At 41.8% G+C, this 21,091-nt stretch overlaps 1 protein-coding gene across 1 annotated transcript in view; it reads left to right on the top strand.

The window, feature by feature from the left end:
• The window catches only part of ap2s1 (adaptor related protein complex 2 subunit sigma 1), a 44,546-nt gene extending 28,355 nt beyond the window's left edge, over positions 1-16,191 (top strand). Inside the window, exons 3-5 of the mRNA XM_060856097.1 lie at positions 5,666-5,779; positions 12,160-12,219; positions 14,644-16,191. Coding sequence (XP_060712080.1) covers positions 5,666-5,779; positions 12,160-12,219; positions 14,644-14,745 — 276 coding nt within the window. The 3' untranslated portion in view covers positions 14,746-16,191. The remainder of the gene's footprint in view (positions 1-5,665; positions 5,780-12,159; positions 12,220-14,643) is intronic.
• The last annotated feature ends 4,900 nt before the right edge of the window (positions 16,192-21,091 follow it).

Genomic DNA, 21,091 nt, shown 5'->3' with positions numbered 1-21,091 from the left:
TCTATTATAAGTAATTGTGGTTTCAGCTATGGATACTGCGGTGCTCCACTAGTTACAAGTTGCCCTCCTGAAAATGCCCCCCCTTATCTGAATTCCCTGTCTTAGCCAATCCTCTCTCCATCCTTGTACACAAGATCCAAATCTATGGGTTCTTATTAAGTAGCCTAATGTGTAGTACCTTTATCAAATGCCTTCTCAAAATCCAAGTTCTGGATATCCGCAGCTTCCCCTTTATTTATCCTGCTTGTTACCACATCAGAGAATTCTGACAAATTTGTTAGACATGATTCCTCTTTACGAAGCCATGTTGGCTCTGCTTGATCTTATGATGTGTTTTTAAATGATCTGCTATTGCATTTTTCCCAGTGACAAACCAGCATTTAAATTGTCTTGTTGTACTAAATCATTTGTATGAGCAAATCCTAAAAGAAAACCTCAATGGGTTATGAATGATGTTAGCAGAGGTGGAGATCACATTGATCGAGGCATCCAAGTGACAATTGTTTCTGTGTAACCTTAACAGAGAATGCAAGCTGTCTGTGTGAATAGAAGGGTGACACAATTGAGTTCAGTCATGCCCGTTTCTGGTTGCCGTGAACACACTTCCAGTATAGTATTTAAGATTGGAAATCATGGCTAATTTCTCTTTGCTGGCTCAAATATCGCCATGCTGTGGGTTAGTTGTAGCATGCCTAATGTTACTCAGCTGAGATTCCATGTAGAGCCCAGATAAAAACCAAACCTGCAGTAGCAATCTTGTCTTTACAGCTTGGAGCTTGCAGCTTTAATCGATTGCAGCATGTTTTAATACCCGATATCATTGGGGTCGTTGCTGAGTGCAAGTACAAGAGTTCTTGCTGCAAATATGCAGAGCATAGTTGAGGCCATACCTGGAATATTGTGCGCAGTTTTGGGCTCCTTAACTGAGGAAGGGTATTCTTGCTATAGAGGGAGTGCAATAAAGGTTTACCAAATTGATTCCTGCAATGACATGGCTTGTGTATGAGGAGACGTTCAGTTGGTTAGGATTGTATTCACTGGAGTTGAGAAGAAGTGGAGGGAGGGATTTAATATAAAATTATAACAGGAGTAGACAGGTTGGATGCAGTAAGGATGCTCCAGATGGAAGAGAAGTCTAGATATTATTGAGAACAGTGCATTTGATGTGATTCACTTAGACTCCAGTAAGACCTTTGATGTTGTCCCACATGGAAGACTGGTCCAAATGTTGAGAGCCCATGGAATCCAAGGCTTGGGAAGCTGGATCCAAAATTGACTTGCAAAAAGGAGGCACAATGTGATGGTGGAGGGTTGTTTTTGTAATTGGAAGCCTATGACCACAAGGTTCAGTGCTGAAACCCTTACTGTTTATATGTACATTAGCGACTGAGTTGTAAACATAGACAGTATAATTAGTAAGTTGGCAGATGACATGAAAATTAGTGGTGATGTTGACAGAGAGGAGGATGGTCTCAGGCTACAGTCTGATACTAGTCAGCTGGCAAATTGGGCAGAGCAAGGACAGATGGAACTTTATTCCAGTAAATGCAAGTTGATGCATTTTGGGAGGCCCAATAAGGGAAGGTTATATACTTAATGAATGGTAGATCCCAAGGGAGTACTGTTGGGGAGTTCAAAACTGGACAGCAGAATTTTAAGGTGAGAGGAAATAGGTTTAAAAGGGACCTGAGCAGCAACTTTTTCACACAGGGTGGTTCGTGTGTGGAATGAAATGCCAATCACCTCCAATCTCTACCTCCCCACTCAGATCTTCATCAGTCTACTCCTTCCTATCCTCTGTTACCAGTGACAGAGTTTTGGCAGCCTGTTCCCATGTTATGAAATTTTTTCCCTAAGACCTCTTCAAAAAATGCCTCTAATATCTACATGTTTAATCATGATATGCACCAGAACGTTTGTGACAGTATGAAGATGCCTTTATAAGTTTGAATTACTATTTAATGAGTAATTCTGCAAAGACAGCTTTGCATCCCACAAGAAGTATGGTGATTTACAGACGGATTTGTCTTATTGTCACTCCCTGTTACTGCCACTGCCTTCAACTCTTGACCTGGGTGGGGTTTTTTTCTTTCTTCTATCCCTTTCCACATGCATGATCATTTAGCCAATCAACATAGAGCTTTGACAGACTCCATATCTGTCATTAACATATGACTGAGCGAAGAGAATAGAGTGAGGGATGAAGCGTGGTTAATGCCAAGACAGGGATTTGGAATTGACAGACAATTAATGAGTCGTGAAAGAAATATTAATGCCATTTAGACCCCCGAAACTGATTCAGCGAAAGGAAATGCTCCAGATGGGAATGAATGCCAGGAATGATGGACATAACCTGCTTTGTCTATCACTGTGATCTGTTAAACACAAGGATCAAAAGTGAGGGAGCACCACTACTCTAGTTCAGTGGGAAAATGCACCATCTTTTCTGACAGAGTTGTGCTGATCTTTGGAATCCTATCCCCCTCTGGCAAACCATTTCTGTAACTGGAATTGAGACACTTCAGTTCAATTTAGCGTCTCCCAGCTAGGGAGGGCAAAAAGAAATCAACCTGTATTCACTCTTTTGAATTTGCTGAAAAGTAGATGTGTTTAGTAAGGACAGGAACATTATGATGCCGCCTGTAAGCTGCTCTGTTGACACAATCCACGTTGAATCATTTCAGGCACCACCTTCTGCATTCATGTTTTAAACCGAACTCAAAAAGCTTGAGGGTTCATACCTCGGGGCAAAAGAAACCACACTGTGGGCTAGGGTCATAGATTAGCCAGACCAGTCAGAGGAGTGAAACAAAGATAGAAATTGCTGGAGAAACAGATGGAGAAACACTGAACTTGAAGCATTAACTCTGTTTTCTCCCCATAAATGTTGCCATATCTGCTGAGTTTATCCAGAAATTTGTTTTTATTTCAGATCTCCAGCGTTCACTGTTCTTTGTTTTGTTCCAATTAAAGGGGTGGCAGGTTCCACTCCTGAGGGACTATATAAGCATTGAATAGTAGAGAAGAGGTGTCCTTTCTTCCTTGGCTGTTATAATTCACTTACCTCCTCATTCAGCAGATAAAGGTCTTTTTCTGCACCCCAGACATGAATATTTCCTTCCACGTTGGTGCCCTATGGCACTTCATCTTTCCATTTCTATTGTCCCCATTTCATCTCCCAGTTTGCTCAGGATCCTGCAAATCTGTTTAATATTGGTTCTAACCTCTAGCTAAGCATATCAGAACATAGAACAATACAGGCCCTTCGACCCAAGATGGTGTGCCGCGCATTTATCTTAATCTAAGATCAATCTAACCTACACACCCTTCATCTACTGCCATCCACATGTTTGTCCAGCAATCGCTTAAATGTCCCCAATATCTCTGACTCTGCTACCACAGTTGGCAGTGCATTCCACACACCCACTACTCTCTGCGTAAAAAACCTACCTCTGACATCTCCCCTAGACCTTCCTCCAATCACCTTAAAATTATGACCCCTCGTGACAGCCATTTCTGCCATGGGGAAAAGTCTCTGGCTTCTATTTCTGCCCATTCAAAACCTACCCTCTCTTCTGATCTGTAGCTCTGATTTACATCCCCCCCAGCCAAACCAGTTTAAACCCTCCTGAAGTACTTTAGCAAATCTCCTGCCCAGGACGTTGGTGCCTCTCCGGTTTAAGTCCAACCCGTCCTTCATGTATAGGTCCCACCTTCCCCAGAAGATACCCCAAATGATCTACGTAACTGAAATCCTCCCTCCTGCATCAGCCCTGTGACCACGTGTTTGGCTGCTCTCACTCCCTGTTCCTCGCCTCACTAGCACATGGCACTGGTAGTAATCCTGAGACTACTTCTCTGCTCATCCTGCTTTTTAGCTGCCAGTCTAACTCCCTGAAATCACTTTTTAGATCCTCATCCCTTTTCCTAGCTATGTCATTGGTGCCAATGTGCTCCACAACTTATGGTTGCTCACCCTCCCCCTTCAGAATATCATAGACTCGATCAGTGACATCCTAGACCATGGCACCTGGGAGGCAACAGACCTTCAGGGGTTCCGTTTGTGATCACAGAATCTCCTGTCTGTTCCTCTAACTATTGAGTCCCCTATTCTGGTCACTCATTCCACAGCAGTCACCTCATATCTGATATAAGGACGTTACTTTTCACAGTTTACTTATCATTTAAAAGTGTATAGCGCAAGTTCAGGTTAGATGTGATCCTGATGCATGACACAGACCCTGTCCACACCAACACATCCCTTTACCATTGGTTAGTGTTAGCACTCATTTTGCATCTTGTGAAAACATGGCCACTTAGGCAAAAACTACAGGAAGACACATGATTGCTATGGAACCAAGGACACCACTTTTGGGTCAATGGGAACATTCTTGGTTCAAGTGCTGTTCAAGAGGTTTCAGCACAAAATCGAGCTGAGCAGTTCAGTGCAGTAGTAAGCAAATGCTGCACAGTTGATGGCCTGTCTTTCAGATGAAAAAGTAAACTGTGGCCTTGTCAGATGAATGCAAAAGAACAACATGACTAAGAAATGTTTGGAGGGATATGGAGAGAGTGAGGTCTGCAGATGCTGGCAATCGGAGTTGAGAGTGTGTTGCAGGAAAAGCATAGCAGGTCAGGCAGCATCCGAGGAGCAGGAGAGTCGACATCTCAGGCCGGAGCCCTCCTTCAGGAATGAGGCCAAGGAATGGAGGGATACGGACTAAACTCAAGCAGGATGGGGACTAGTTTAGTTTGGAATTATGATGGGCATGGACTGATCGGACCAAAAGGTCTGTTTCTGTGCTATATGACTCTATCTCATGGCTCCATTTGAAGACAAGCAGGGAGATTTCTCTAAGGTGCTATAGCTCCCATTTAGTTCACAAGCAGCTAAAAGATTGAGGAAAAATATGTTTGATTGCTTTGAATTGTCAGTCAATGCGAATCTTTACTTTTGTGCCCAGCAGTTGGATGAAAACCGGCAATCTGCGGTTTAAAAGTAAATGTATAACTTTTTTTATTGAATACTGTAGGTTGAAAAATTTAAATGTATCCCATCTTTTCTCCTCAGTACAAATGAAAAACTGTAAACAGTTTTGATTTTTTAGAAGCATGAATATGTTGTGTGGAGAGCTAGGTTTCCTGGCGCTGGATACCTAATTTAAATTGTGTGTACATACTACATGAGGGCGGTATATGGGTCTTTTGTAATGTCTTCCATGAGTGAACAACCCACTTATTTTCATTTTGTTTGATATATTACTTTAAGAATGGCCACTTGCATAAGGTACCAAAGGGCTACAAGCTGTGGCAGGAAATCTAGGCATAAGCAGCAAATGTTTCAGTTTCTCTTTCTTTAGTGATTAAATGTAGAGTCAGAAAAATAGCTGAGCTGATATCAAGTGGTTGGCAGGGCAATGTGGCAGAGTTCTGATGTAACCTTGCCCTGGTGTAATTTGCATCAGTCCCAACCCTGCAATTCGCCGTTCTATTCGGGAGTCCAAAGACTTGGAGAAGAAGTGATTGGCGGAGTGTTTATGAAGAAGGGGCAGGAAGAAAAGCATGTCGCTACTAAATAAATTATGCTTACTTGTGACTATATGAAGCTTGAATGTATCTGCTGCCAGTAGAGCTGCTTTCATAAGTTCTTCTATTCCTTTTGCAGTTTCGAAACTTCAAGATAATTTATCGACGTTATGCTGGGCTCTACTTCTGTATTTGTGTCGATGTCAATGACAACAACCTGGTCTACCTGGAAGCTATCCACAATTTTGTAGAGGTAAGAGGCACTGGAGCCTGACATGTTGATGTAACCTCTCTGTTTTTAATTTTAACTTTGATCATATAGAAAAATCTTTCATAAAGCCTTTGTTGTCAGAGTTATTTGCTGGCCCGTCTACCTACCGGTGTTAAAAAGACAAAACAAAAATTGTTATGATTCCAATTGATGGTAATATTGAACAAGTCAGATCCCACAGTGAAAACTGAATTGATGGGTCATAAGTTTGATTTTTGCTATTGGGTTGAAGGATTATTGACTGCGGGCAGGAATGTAGAGTTGAGGCCAAGATGAGGTCAGCAATGATTGTGTCAAATGCCGAACTGCCAGTGCCTGTCCCTCGTTCTTAGATCCTCATGTTACCATAGTGGTTAGTCACTGAATGGTTACACAAGGTTGAAAATATTTCTTAACCCAAGGGTGCGAGTTTAGTCTGAGATACAAACAAAGCTATAAAAATAAACAACTGTTTTGCTGCTTAAGATTTTTCTAAACTAATTTTCAAGGTGTTTCTCAGCAATGTCCCTCAGATATTCAACCCCAGAGAGAGAATATTTACAAAATAAAAACCTTCTGCTCATGTGACCATTCTCTGAATTGACTCCTCTGCTGAGAGGCAAAAGTTCTCCTGAACTTACCTCCTGATGCTTCTTAACTGGAGGCAAACTAAACCAATAGTCTGTTTTCTCTCTATGGTGCAAACTTAGCAGTATAAACGGTTCAACATTAACACTACAGGTATCCCACTATGCACTTAACTGATTCAAATGCTTCCTTGCAGATGATGTATTTTGATCACTGTTGAAAATGACATTCCAATCTCTTTTTATTTTCAAAAAGAAAACACCTTTATAAGACTGAACAACAAAACCTAAATTCTGAAATTCTAGTATATATTTATACACCTGTATCATAGTACTTTGAGTGCTGAGCTATCAAGAGCAAGATGATCCCGTTGGCAGGGGAGTGGTGGGATCCATGAGTCTATTTGGAAGATAATTGCCTTTATCCCTGATTCAGCCATGTCCACTGCCTTCCACTTTGCTGCTCTGTAGCTCACTATACTTTCTCCTCTGTCTTCTCTCAATTTTGCCTCGAATCCTATGACTCCACTATTTAATATCAAGTGCCGTGAATTTAAGCTGGAACACCATCGAGAATTCCACCTCCGGACGTGGAGTAAGTTGTGTGGGGAGCTAGGCTTCCTGTTGCTGGGTGCCTGTTTTAAATTGCGTACATGCTGTATGAAAGCAATATATGGACCTTTTCTGATGCCTTCCGTGAGTGAACGTCCCATCTATTTCCATTTTAGAGTCTTAGAGTCATAGAGATGTACAGCACGGAAACAGACCCTTCGGTACAACCCGTCCATGCCGACCAGATATCCCAACAAAATCTAGTCCCACCTGCCAGCACCCAGTCCATATCCCTCCAAATCCTTCCTATTCACATACCCATCCAAATGCCTCTTAAATGTTGCAATTGTACCAGCCTCCATCACTTCCTCTGGCAGCTCATTCCATACACGTTCTGTGTGAAAAGGTTGCCCCGTAGGTCTCTGTTATATCTTTCCCCTCTCACCCTAAACCTATGCCCTTTAGTTCTGGACTCCATGACCCCAGGGGAAAGACTTTGTCTATTTATTCTATCCATGCCCCTCATATTTTTGTAAACCTCAGCCTCCGACACTCCAGGGAAAACAGCCCCAGCCTGTTCAGCCTCTCCCTGTAGCTCAAATCCTCTAACCCTGGCAACATCCTTGTACATCTTTTCTAAACCCTTTCAAGTTCCACAACATCTTTCCGATAGGAAGGAGACCAGAATTGCATACAATATTCCAACAGTGGCCTAATCAATGGCCTGTCCAGCTGCAACATGACCTCCCACTCCTGTACTCTACTCTGACCAAAAAACGAAAGCATACTAAGTGCCTTCATCACTATCCTATCTACTGTGACTCCACTTTCAAGGAGCTATGAACCTGCACTCCAAGGTGTCTTTGTTCAGCAACACTCCCTTGGACCTTACCATTAAGTGTATACGTCCTGCTAAGATTTGTTTTCCCAAAATGCAGCACCTCCTGATTTCCCTTTTAAGTATACTCCTACTGCCTTTATACTCTCCTAAGGATTCACTCGATCTGTCCTGTCTTACACCTGACATATGCTTTCTTCTGTTTCTTAACCAAACCCTCAATTTCTTTCGTCATCCAGCATTCCCTATACCTACCAGCCTTTCCTTTCACCCTAACAGGAATATACTTTTGTTGGGTATATTACTTTAAGAATGGCCACTTGCATAAGGTACCAAAGGGCTACAGCTGTGGCAGGAAATCTGTGCAAACCGAATTTGTATGCAGGCATGTTCTATTTTATCAGGAAGTTTGTAATTGCTTCCTCCTTTTTAGTGGGGCTAGTTAACCGTGATTGCTTTGTGTCTCCAGTAAGGGAAAGGGATGTTACTAGGGCTGGGCTTTAGAAATAAGTAGGAGGACATCATTTGTGTAAATGGATCACTGCAAAGTGACCAGAGAGTATTTTAATAGTAGAGTGCAGAGTAGAGTAACTTTTTATTTGCTGTTTCTGCCATATACAGCTGGTACAAACAAAGCGAAACGGCGTTCCTCCAGGACCAAGGTGCTATACAAACACACAGACTACACGAGAGGACAGTCATACACAGGGCAGCATAAAGTGCATAGAGAAGTGTAAAACATGCAAGACAGCGCAGTAATTCCTGGCAAGACAAGACAATAGGCACAGTGGTGGATGAAATGTCAATGTGACAATGAATGATCATTAATAAAACATTGTTTTAGCAGCAATTCAAAAAGTCGTCCAAGAATTGCAAATGGAATAGAGTGTGATCATACTGTGTTAAGGAGCCTGATGGCTTGGGGGAAGAAACTCTTGTGCAGTCTGGCCGTGAGAGCCCAAATGCTCCGGTATCTTCTACCAGATGGCAGCAGGGAGAAGAATTTGAATGAAGGATGTGTGGGGTTGCCCACCATGCTGTTAGCCTTGCGGATGCAGCATGTGGTGTAAATACCTGTAATGGAGGGAAGAGAGACCCCATGATCGTCTCAGCTGTCCTCACTCTCCACTGCAGGGTCTTACGATCCTGAACCAGACAATGATGCAGCTGCACAGGGTACTCTCAATGAACCCTCTGTAGAATATGGTGAGAATGGGGGGGGGGGGGGGGGCGACTTTCCTCAACCTGCACAGAAAGTGGAGACGCTGCTGGGCTTTCTTGGCTGTGGAGCTGGTGCTGAGGGACCAGGTGAGGTTCTCCTCCAGGTGGACGCCAATGAATTTTGTGCTCTTTACAATCTCCATGGGGGAGCCATCGATGTCCGCCAGAGAATGATCACTCCATGCCCTCCTAAAGTCAACAGCCATCTCTTTTGTTTTGGTCCATGTTCAAAGACAGGTTGTTGGCTCTGCACCAGTCCATTAGCCACTGCATCTCCTCTCTGTATACTGACTCATCTGAAGGGCAGTAACCTTTTTCATCAAAAGGACCCCTACCTCCTCGAACAATGGAGGTATGGAAGCTTTCTCAAAGATGCCTGCGCTTGACACAGGTGTCCATTAGTTGTGTTGTGTTTTGGGGATCAGTATATAATTCAGTCATCAAGGGGTCCCATTAGTGACCCTGGACCCGTTCTTACCTGATGATCACACTGTTTGCAGCATGGTTTCTATTGGTAATTAATTAGGAGCAGCAGTATTGCTATTCTCCTCCTCCCTAACTCACAGAATGTCAACTGTGCTGCTGAATAGTAATAATTTGGCCTGGCTGAGACTGACAGTTCACACAGAATTGAAACTGGGATGTGCTCTGCTGTATTATTGTACAGTCGATGAAGCTTTTACCCATCAAGTCTCTTTCTAAGAACCAGCGCAGATGCAATGAGCCAAATGGGCTGATTCATCCAAACATCTAAGTCCTTGAATTAGTTACAAGTAAGATTCAATGAAAGAATTTCCATTGTCATTTGGGATTGTTTCCTTTTAAAACCATCCAAAGTGTCAGTTTGTGTGAATAAACTTTGCTTAATCTTTTTCACCAACTCAAAGGAAAAGGAAGTTTAGATCATAGTATTCACAATCTGGGGGTGCCGGTGTTGGATTGGGGTAGACAACGCCAGAAGTCACGTGACACCATGTTATAGTCCAGAGGGTTATTTGAACTCGCAAGTATTTGGAGCGCTGACCCTTCATCAGGTGCAGTGACTATTCACAGCTCTGTGTTAGGAGCATGTTCACCATAATGTACAAATTTCTCATTTGTTCAGCAGGATAGAGTGTATTCAGTGCCAAATGCAGCGAAAATAACTTCTGAACACCAAACTAATTTGTAAAGTATTGCAGCTGAGTATAAATCTTCAACCCCACCCTCTGGCTTTGCTGTGTACTGGGGTCAAGAAACTTGTATTCTGAAGCGTAATTGAGATGAACATTCTGAAAATGGTCATACAAAGTCTTCATACTTATATATGTCCATCAATTTGCAATGATATCAAAACCAAATCTAGTTTTTTCACAATGAGGGGACAGAGGGATAAGTACATCACCATGCACAAATGAATTTCAGTCTTCATTTAAAGATCATATCCTTTACAGTTATAATGAAATCCTCCACATGTACTTTAAATTGTCCATGTAAAGTTGACACTATAATTATTCATCAGGGCAGAGAGTGCAAGAGCAAGGACAATGTGATGAATCTGTTCAAAATATTGTGTAGGCCTCAACTGGACTAAATGAGTCCAATTCTGGATGCATCACTCGGCAGGCTGTGACGCTTTAGCAAGGGTATGGTTACCATTCACAAGAATGGTTCTAGGGATGAGGTGTTCCAGTTGCTTAGATTGGAGAAGATTAAGACGAGATAATTTGTAAAATCATGAGGCATTTGTAGAGAAAAGCTTTTATCTGTGGGCAGAAAGGTAACCAGAAGACACCACTTTAAGGTGATTGACACACCATGAGAAATTGATTAAGCAATAAGTGGTTAGAATCTGGAACGCACTGTCTGAGAGTGTGGTTGAGATCAATTCAATTGAGGTTTTCAGAAGGGAATTGGCTAATTATCTGAACAGAAGTGATTTGCAGCCTTATACGGAATAAGCAGATGGAGTAGGACTAAGTGAGTTCATTTTATAGAGAACTAGAGTGGATTGATGGGTTAAATAGCCTCTTGTGCTATAACCAGTGTACAGTTCTGCTGTAAATGCACTCTTCTGCTAACGGTGGAGGTGTAGCACCTCCACCTGTAGAAGTGTGCAATTACAGCTTGGCCATTTAACCTCAACAAGTTTCCATTGGAACTGTGGATATTGGAGGAAAATACCAATGGGAAGTGTGTGCAGATGTAATTTTTTTTTATTTGCAAACATCCAATTTATGAACGTGATCCCAGCACAAGGGTATAATTTTAAAGATCTGACGTGTGAACATTTCCTGTACTTGTGAATGGCTACTTTATATTATCCCGCACTGGCATTCATACAACTCACCTTGCAAACAGAACGCATTCACAAACTGGTAAATGTCTGTAAACATTGAGAAGCCAAGGTGAGGAATCAGGATTATGGTTGAGAAATGAATGAGAGATGAATTGATTTCATTTTGAATAGGGAACATTGGAAATCCTAAACCGGTCTGGCAGCTTCTGTGGAGAGAGAAGTAATTAGTACTTTGAGGCAGTGACCTTTTATCAGTATTAAATTTCTAAATTCTTCATTTATTTCAGCCATGGTTATTTGATATCCAGCTTGAAGTTTAAAAGCTATAAGTAGAAAAAAAGATTGGGGAAGTCAGGCTGATGTTCAGAGGAACTAGCAATGTACCAGGTTCTAATTTCATATTTGAAAGCAGAAGTATCTGAAAAGTCAGCATATTTGAAGCATTTGAGGAATGGAAGAAAATGTGCGTGGGACGACCAAGGAGCTTTCATGGAATATAGACGGGTCATTCGTTCAGGCAAACTGTTGGTTGAATTTTACCTGGAAACATGAAATAATCTCTGACTCGCACAGATATTGAGTCAGTCTTCAAATCCTGGACTTCACATTTTGAGTCCCTAACGATGTTTGCTAAATTGGTTATTAAAATACAAAATAATGTGCAGGAAGTTCTTATACCCTCCAGGAGCTAGTTGCACCATTCTTAGGAAAACAAGCCTTTGTAGAATGGTTACGTTCTGAGTGCCCTACTTCCTTGTCCTGTTCTGTGACCTATTTTTTTAAAGAGTAACCATTGTTTGTTTCCAGATCTGGTTAAAAATTTGAACTGTCTAAGTTCAAGCAGAATCCCACGTTTAAATGAAAAGTGAGTGACATTGTTTTGTTTGTGGTCTGCATCTTATTGCAGGTTTTGAATGAATATTTCCATAATGTCTGTGAACTAGATCTTGTCTTCAACTTCTACAAGGTAAGTCATTCTGCAGCTTTGTCTCTCTCTGGTCCCCTTTTCATGTTTTCCCCTGTTACCAATCCACCAAGAACCTAGCCATTCAGAGTGAGCAGGAGGTCTAGCATGACTTTATCTTTAATGTTTTAATTATGTGTCCCTGCACAGTAGTGGGGATTGAACTTGCAGCTTTTGATTTGTCCAGGCCTTTGGATTGCTAGTTCAGTAATATAACCACAGTGCTGCTATGCACATGTCAGCTAGCATAGCAAATTTGAGAAATGTTGAGAACATTGACAGAAAAGCAAGACTGAAATTTGTGATGACAAGTGGTAAAATTTCTGTACAGGAAATGCATGCACGACATGAGATTTTTATATACAGTCAGTTCTGCTATAATGCACGTTTTCTCAACGTGAATTGGCTATAAGGCGATTGAAGACGAACCTGTATTGGCTATAAAGTGCTTCCGGTTCAATTTGTTTGAATTAAACTGCTATTATGTGAACTTCTTATAGCGTAGGACTGCATGGGCGCGGAACTATTGTGTTATATCAGAACAAGTACAGCCCGACTGGATTAACCTGGTAACCTGTTTGTTATGTTCCTGTTATGTACATGTGGGATGTATGTTGGTTGTGTCAAGTTGTTAATAATGAGATAGAAAAGGCCCACTTATCCAGCACCTTTTATTGTTGTGTCAATGTGTTTGTTCAATTCAGCCCCTCATGTTCTCATTGCTACCAGACATATCAATAACTGCTAGTGTTTTATGTCATTGGTATATCTCCTCTAAATCCAACTCCAGTCTGGCAGGACATAATCTATAATTTAGATATGACTTTACCTTTTAGTTAAATTTCATTCACCCACCTTTATCCTTTCCTTAACTTCTCCACATAACCCTGAATCTTGAATTGGAATTAGTTTAACAAACAACTCAATTGTAGCCCAAAGGGTTCAGTATGCCACTTGCTGTACCTATGTCACCATATTGCTACTTACTCAACCCTTATCAATGCTGTCCTGCTCTTTATTTGAGCAAGGTTCCTTGTGCCAAACAAATTCATTGAAGTTGGTGTCGTGGGGGCAAGGGAAGGTGAATATTACTTGAAAATTGAACTGATTTCCCTCTGTTTATCATTCTGCCTTGCTTGATAATCCTGTTAGCTAAGGATGAAGAACTATGTTGTCCAGAGCTCTAACAATCCAATATTTTGATGAAAATTGTTGCTTTCAATTAGTAATTCCACCTGATTTGGAGATGTCAGTGTTGGACTGGGGTGTACAAAGTTAAAAATTGCGCAACACCAGGTTATAGTCCAACAGGTTTATTTGGAAGCATTAGCTTTCGGAGCGCCGCTCCTTCATCTCCATAACCACCTGATGAAGGAGCAGCGCTCCAAAAGCTACTGCTTCCAAATAAACCTGTTGGACTATAACCTGGTGTTGTGAGATTTTTAACTAATCCCACCTAGTTTCACAAGGGCAATTAGGCAGTATCAATAAATGCTTACCTTTCCAACCATGTTCATATCCCAAGAACAAATTTTTTTAAAAACCTATGTATGATTTTAAATCATCTTCAGCACAAAGATCCCAGGTTAGCTGATCCATGCTTTGGTGAGCTGAGGTTAGGACAGAAGTCAGAATACAGAAATAAGTTTGCTTCAGTATATCTATATGCTGAAAGAATAAAATTGATCACAATGCATAGAGACCGCAGACATAGATAAGACATTTCTACTCGTGGCAAAGACTAGAACTGTGTGCCATAAAAATCAGATGGTCACTAATAGATTCAATAGGGAATTCTGGAGAAACCACTTCTCCCGGAAATGATTACAATATGGAACTCTCTACCACAGATTCAAGAACAGCTTCTTCCCTGCTGTTATCAGACTTCTGAATGGACCTCTCAACTTTTAAGTTTAAATGTTGATCTCGCACCTTCTCTGCAGCCATAACATTGTATTCCTCGCTCTGTTCTATTACCCTAATGCATTTCGTATGGCATGCATGCAAAACAAAACTCTTCTGTGTGCCTAGGTACATGTGAGTAATAATTCAGATCAAATCAAAATATTGTTAAGAAGATACGTATTTGAGGGGAGACTGGATGAGCGCGCCAACAAGGAAGGAATGAAGGTCATGTTGATGGGTTTAGATAAAAATAAGTAGGAGGAGATTTGTGAAGAGCAAAGATTCTGTCATGGATTTGTTGGAATCTGTGAATCCAAAGATTGATATAAAGAGCTGATTATACATGATAAGTCAATGATCAGCCAGTGAATAAACCAAGAGGTGCACAATGACATTTTGATTTATTAATTTTAATAGCAATGGCAGTACCCAGTGACAGATGATGGAATGTGTGTTAGTGATATGAATATTTCTGTATTTCGATGGAATAATGCACCTAGTACCTTTTCCTCATGTTTGCAGGTATATACAGTGGTGGATGAGATGTTCCTTGCAGGCGAGATCAGGGAAACGAGCCAGACAAAGGTGCTAAAACAGCTCCTCATGCTGCAGTCCTTGGAGTGAAAGTTTTGATCGAAAACTGAAAGAACATTTAAACAGCAACTCTCTCCCTTCGTGTTCCATTGGTGTGCGTGTATGTGTGTGTGTTGGAGCGAGTGAAAAGAGGTGAATGAAACATACAGGGAACAGTGAATGTTAACCCAATTGCTACAGGAGAATGACATTTAACCTGTCAAACCCCACTGAAATATTGTGTAATGCTTCAGCATCTCTGTCACGAGTTAATCTGATTGTAAGGGGATCCCGTGTCTCTGGTTATCTGGCTGTTGATTCATTGCTATCCACACAAAATTCTAAATTTTGGAGGCTGCGCTGTCAAATTAGCCCTAGCATTAGGCAAATAGTTGTTTTGCAGTAGGTCAGTTGGACTTTGTTCAGAGAGGGAGGAAAAATGCAAGCGCACTGTGGGACCATTAATGTAATCTGAACACAAGCCAGAGCTTTTAGCAGTGGAAACTTGTGCAGGCTGTGTCAGTGTTGTCAATAGGCTTTCAGATGAACGCAGCAGTGAGCAAATGAAATTTTCAGATTCTGTCCTTAGTCCTAGGTGTGTATTTTGCTGTTCCTGCAAAGAGTAATGTACAGTCACATCAGAAATATTAGTGGCGGGACCAAATTTGAAAGATTATTGTGCAAGAAATGCTTTTTAACACATTTTGTCCTTTGGTATAGTATATGAGTGACAGCATGCTGGATATGATTAATACTGCAAAACCAGTATATTCTCGTCACCTTAATTTACGAACAGCTCTGTCAATTTACTGCCTCCAGTTCAGTTTTAAAGAAGCCGAGTCATTTGGCCTCCGGATCATTGTTACTTTGGGTTAATGCCCATTTAAACTTACACCAAGCACTCTGAGTGGGAGCATTGTTTTGATTAGGTTTGTTAGAGCTAAATAATAGAGCTCTGTTCCATGTGTATCATGCATTTTCTAATGCTCCTTGCACCCAGAGATCATAATGTAACATTTCGTTCATACAGAGGAAGAGGGAATGATCTGGCATTAACGATTCAGGACTTTATGAAATTGAGATTCCCACAGATTGCATTAGGGGCCAATATCCCTCCAACAGGAGGGCTTGATGGAAGCTATCAGGAAATTCACCAGTCAAATAACCAGAATTCAGTAACCTGTGTTTGTAGTTTACAGAGAACAGTATTTTCTTTATGATTTTTTTTATTATTTTGTTCCAAATAAGACATAGAATTTGTAGTAATTGATGCTAGTAATTGAACTGCCTCCAGAAATGAATAGAAAATGTTGTAGAAACATTTAATTTTGTTCCATTGACCAAGTCACTGACGGATGGTGGCACTGCCGGCTGCGACCTTGTTCTGTGTAACTGTTACTTAATGACAAAACTTCTGGATTTATAACTATCCAAAGCTCTGGAAAGCCACCAGTCAAAATTACCTGACTGAAAGAATAAATGTAAATGCTGACTGAACATCCAGGGTGACTAATCACTGTTCACTTTGCACTGTCGCAGAGTTATAGGTCTGTGGTTGGTACAGACCTATACTTGGGATAAAGTAAAATGCTGTCTAGATGGCATTTTGTTTGAGATAAGACATTTGCCTCACCCTCTTTTTATGGCTCATGTTTGAATAAAGTACATGCGTATGAAAAAAATCTGTTTTCAACAACTACCTACAAAGGGTACCTGTATTGGTCAGTACATATATGTTGGTTTTCCTACAATCCCACAAGCTACACAATCAATCAATTGACAACGGTATGAATAGGGTCCAAGCCATTTCTTTACCACGTAAACTTGGTGCTGAGAGAAGGGATATCAAAACGATCATGCATTAATTATAACAGAAACCCTGGTCAAATCATCATGTATTGTAAATCATGAAAATCTACATCCACAACTTTGGTCCCTGAATGATACCCAGTCTACCTCTGAATACCCTGGGAGGGGGAGAAATGACAAAAGTTTGAACAACAAGTGAAGCTCGCTCTCTCACACTGCTGCCACATAGTAAATCTTCCAATGCCGAAATTGATCCAATGCCGAAAAGGTTTTTCTGACCACACGAGTGAGTAATGTCTGAGTTTCAGCAGTGTGGGGCTAGGTAATATGTCCCTATGACTGGAGAACTGTATCAACAGCACGTCCTGTTGACCATTCATAGCAGCAGCCTCTGATCGTAATGAACCAGCCCGTCACTGCAAGTCTCTAAAGTGTATCCACCATCAGATGCATTTCTGCTGTTGGAAATCATTTATTAAATAATTTGGACTGTTTTAAAAGTTACGTGTGAACCAATTTAAGGTCACTTGGGCTTGAAGTGTGTGATGCATTTGCTACATACATAAACACATGGGAATCTGTAAACACGTAGAATCATAGGATTGTACAGGACAGAAACAGATGCTTCAGTCCAACTCATCCAAGCCGACTAGATATCCTAAATTAATCTAGTCCCATTTGCTAGCATTTGGACTAATCCCTCTAAATCCTTCCTATTTGTGCACCTATCTGGATGTCTGTTAAATGTAAATGCACCTGCCTCCACCACTTCCTCTGGCAGTTCATTCCATACACACACCACCCTCTGCGTGAAAAAGTAGCCCTTCGGTCCCTTTTAAAGCTTTCCCTCTCACCTTAAACCAAATCCCTCTAGTTTTCGACTCCCCTACCCTGGGGAAAAGACTGACTATTCACCCATCATGATTTTATAAACTTCCATAAGGTCGCCCCTCAGCCTCATATGTTCCAGGAAAAACAGCTCCAGTAAATTCAGCCTCTCCCTATAGTTCAGACCCTCCAACCCTGGCAACATCTGTGTGAATCTTTTCTGAACCCTTTCAAGTTTCTCAACATCTTTCCTACAGCAGGGAGGCCAGAATTGAACACAGTATTCCAAAAGCGGTCTCACCAACATCTTCTAGCTGTACCATTTCTTTTGAAATAAAAATAATGGAGATGGTCAATCGCTGCTGTATCTCCATGGCAACATCCTGCCGAATCAGAATTTACCTGCTTAGCCTGAGAATTAAAATTGACTGAACTGTTCTTACTGTGTTTCCATGTAAGTAATGACCCAACCAGTCAGCACCCTTTCCCATGCTGTATAACAGTGTTTTTTTTAATGTGTCCTAGTTCTGATGAGTGCAGGTCTAAAAGCTTTAATGTTTGTATCCTGATAACAATGTTTAAAATCTTAGTTTCACTTAGTGAGACATCATTTTGGAACTGTCGATAGATTTAAGCTGCTATGTTGAAGCAACATTCTGTTGCAATAAATGTTAGAAATTATTCTTCTGTGTTTCCATAAACTGGCAGATGGGCAAAGGTTGGGACACAAATCTTCCGACCTGCGAAGAGTCTCAAACATGTCATCAATGCTGGCACTCCCAGTGTAATTCAACACAATTTTTATTCATACAGTATCTTTAACATAATAAAAACTTTGAAGATTATTCACAGGAGCATCATAAAACAAAAACTTGACATTGAGCTATCTAAGGAGGTATTAAAGCAGACAATCAAAAGCTCTGTCAGACTAAGGGGACAAAGGCAGGTAGGTTTAAAGCGGAATTCAACTTGGGGAGCTGAAGGCAGAGTCACCAAGCAGGAATACTCGGATTACATGAGCACAGACATGTCAAGAGCATTTTGCCACTGGAGAAGATGACAGACTTGGTAATAGTGTGTGGCCATGGCAGGATTAGTAATTTGAAGGTAATTAAAACAGAGGGGTTGCTTAACCGGGAGCATATTTGGAGCGATCGTCTTTCAAATAAGATATTAAACAGCAGCTTTGTCGCCATGCTTGTCGCTCAACGTAAACAATTTGATAGAATGGATGAAAACAAGTTTGTTTCTTTCTCTCAATTAGTCCAGATATTCCTTTCTCCCATATGTTCGTTTCCCACTGCCTCACTCCGTCTCAGTCTCCAGTCTCTTCCTAAGCAACACAGGGTGTTGGGGGGGGAAGAAGCCTACCTGGTCTAATCAGACAAGGTTCCCTTACAGTTTTTCGGTTACAACAGTAAAATGCTGTATGGATAGAGATTCTATGAGGACTGAAGCTGTTCAGCATCTCTGTACAAGTTTTTTTCTGGACAGTTAAGAATAAATATTGCCCTGGTCAATGATGCCCTAAACCCTTTAATGAATAATAATAAAAATATTTATTCTTAAGAGAGCGTGTACTCTCCAGCCTAAGACTGGTTACAGGGGGAACAAAACCAAATTTAGAAATGTACAAGAAAGAGTTTAAGCAGGTCTGGCAACCCAAGTCCCAAGTCTCCATATTGACTCGAGCATGTAGGTCCAGTGTAATCACCAGTCTAAGGTCCCAGAGTTAGTGTGGCCAATTTTTAAACAGGCTGAACTATGAAGGTCCCAGCAGTTTGCTGACCAGCTGGGTCCACACTGGATGAACATGGCTGTCGGTTCCAGTCCAAATTGACTTCAAAACCTACCAGAACGTGGGAATTGGAGAAGAGGAGATGGAAAGGTGGGTTTGCAATTTTGGATGAAGTTAAAAAAGAAAACCAAATGCAGTTTTTTTCAAAAAATGATGCTATGATTGAAATGGATCGTGCTGCTTCAGATTACTAACCCATCAGCACTGTCATCAGCAGTTCTATTGTCCCTGCTATACTCAAGAGAGCGAGATAGTGCTCTTTGGTCCAACTCATCCAGGCCGTCCAGATATCCAAAATTAACTTGGTGCCATTTGCCAGCATTTGGCCCACGTCCCTCCAAACCCTTTCTGTTCAGTTTGAGCTATAACAGAAACCAGAAGTGAATTTCTAGGTTTATTTTTGGCAGAATTCAGCCTTTTCTTCTGTGTAAAATCTCCCACCCACCATACCACCTTCACCACCCCACCCCCTCCCCACAGCGATGCATTTTCCAAAGACATTAATATTACTGACAGTGCTGGTAGCTTCTCAGCAAGAGGCACACTGCTGCAATCTGTTATCACCATGGAAATCAGGTCCCCTAACTGCAAAGCAGCTGCTTTGATTGCACAACTCCACTCAAGCAGTAAGTGTCAATGATTCTTAGTTGTTGTGTGAGCTCACAGAAGCTATTTAATCAGGAGGTGGAGCAGACAAGCATTCGTTACAAATAACACCAGTTTTCAACATGGCTTCATGCATCTTGGTTCAGCTGTGTTGTAGGTTCAGTGAATCCCTACATGGAAAGAGACCATTCTGCCCATTGAGTCTGCACCGACCCTCTGAAGAGCATCTCCACCCAGAGCCAGCCCCCCACTCTTTCCCAGTAACCCTGCGTTTCCCCTGACTAATCCACCTCGACTGCACATCTCTGGACGCTACAGAGCAATTTAGCACGGCCAATCCACCTAACCTGCACAACTTTGAACTCTGGGAGGACATCAGACCACCCAGAGAAACCCCACGCAGACATGGGCAGAATGTCTGATGTTTGCATGACCAACAAGGCTAGAATTGCATCCAGATCCCTGGTGCTGTGAGGCAGCAGTGCTAACCACTGAGCCAGTGTATCACCTTAGGAAAATAAATCCCTTGAGCACTTGCTCACAGGGGTTTATATCCAACTCTAGAGACCTGAACACAGAAGTGCTGCAGGAGCCCTATCAGAGCCTCTGTCTTTCTAATGATTAATTGAAGGCATCCCTGCTGATGAAAATGGCAAAGAAGTTTTATACGGCACTTGTTGAGAAAACTGGCACTCATCCTCCAGCTGGCACAGATTGTTTTTCCAGCCTCTGGACCAGAAGGTTGTAGGTTCAAGTCTCATGCCAGACAGCTGAGCACATAATCTCGGCTGGCACACCCAGTACAGCATCATAGAAGAGGCTACTCCATCGTTCACGTTAACTCAGATGGCTGGTTTGGGATGCAGAGTGACACCAACCGCGCACATTCAATTCCTGCACCACCTGAGGTTACCACAAAAGTCCCACTTTCACAACTTTGCCCCTCACCTGACGAGCACTGCTGCCTCACAGCGCCAGAGACCCGGGTTCAATTCCCGCCTCAGGCGACTGACTGTGTGGAGTTTGCACGTTCTCCCCGTGTCTGCGTGGGTTTCCTCCGGGTGCTCCCGTTTCCTCCCACAGTACAAAGATGTGCGGGTCAGGTGAATTGGCCAGGCTAAATTGCTCGTAGTGTTAGGTAAGGGGTAAATGTGGGGGTATGGGTGGGTTGCGCTTCGGTGGGTTGGTGTGGACGTGTTGGGCTGAAGGGCCTGTTTCCAAACTATAAGTAATCTAATCTAATCTAATCAGTTGTCTCTCCCTAACGAGAGAGCTGACCTATGATCCACTGGTATCAATGTGACTACTCCGTTGCTGTTGTGAGAGTTTGCTATGTGTTTACAGTGACCAACAAAC

The sequence above is a fragment of the Hemiscyllium ocellatum genome, chromosome 47 (genome assembly GCF_020745735.1).
Source record: "Hemiscyllium ocellatum isolate sHemOce1 chromosome 47, sHemOce1.pat.X.cur, whole genome shotgun sequence".
In the NCBI taxonomy this organism is placed as follows: Eukaryota; Metazoa; Chordata; class Chondrichthyes; order Orectolobiformes; family Hemiscylliidae; genus Hemiscyllium; species Hemiscyllium ocellatum.
Note: the sequence above shows the minus strand (reverse complement) of the source record. Positions and strands in the feature narration are given on the sequence as shown.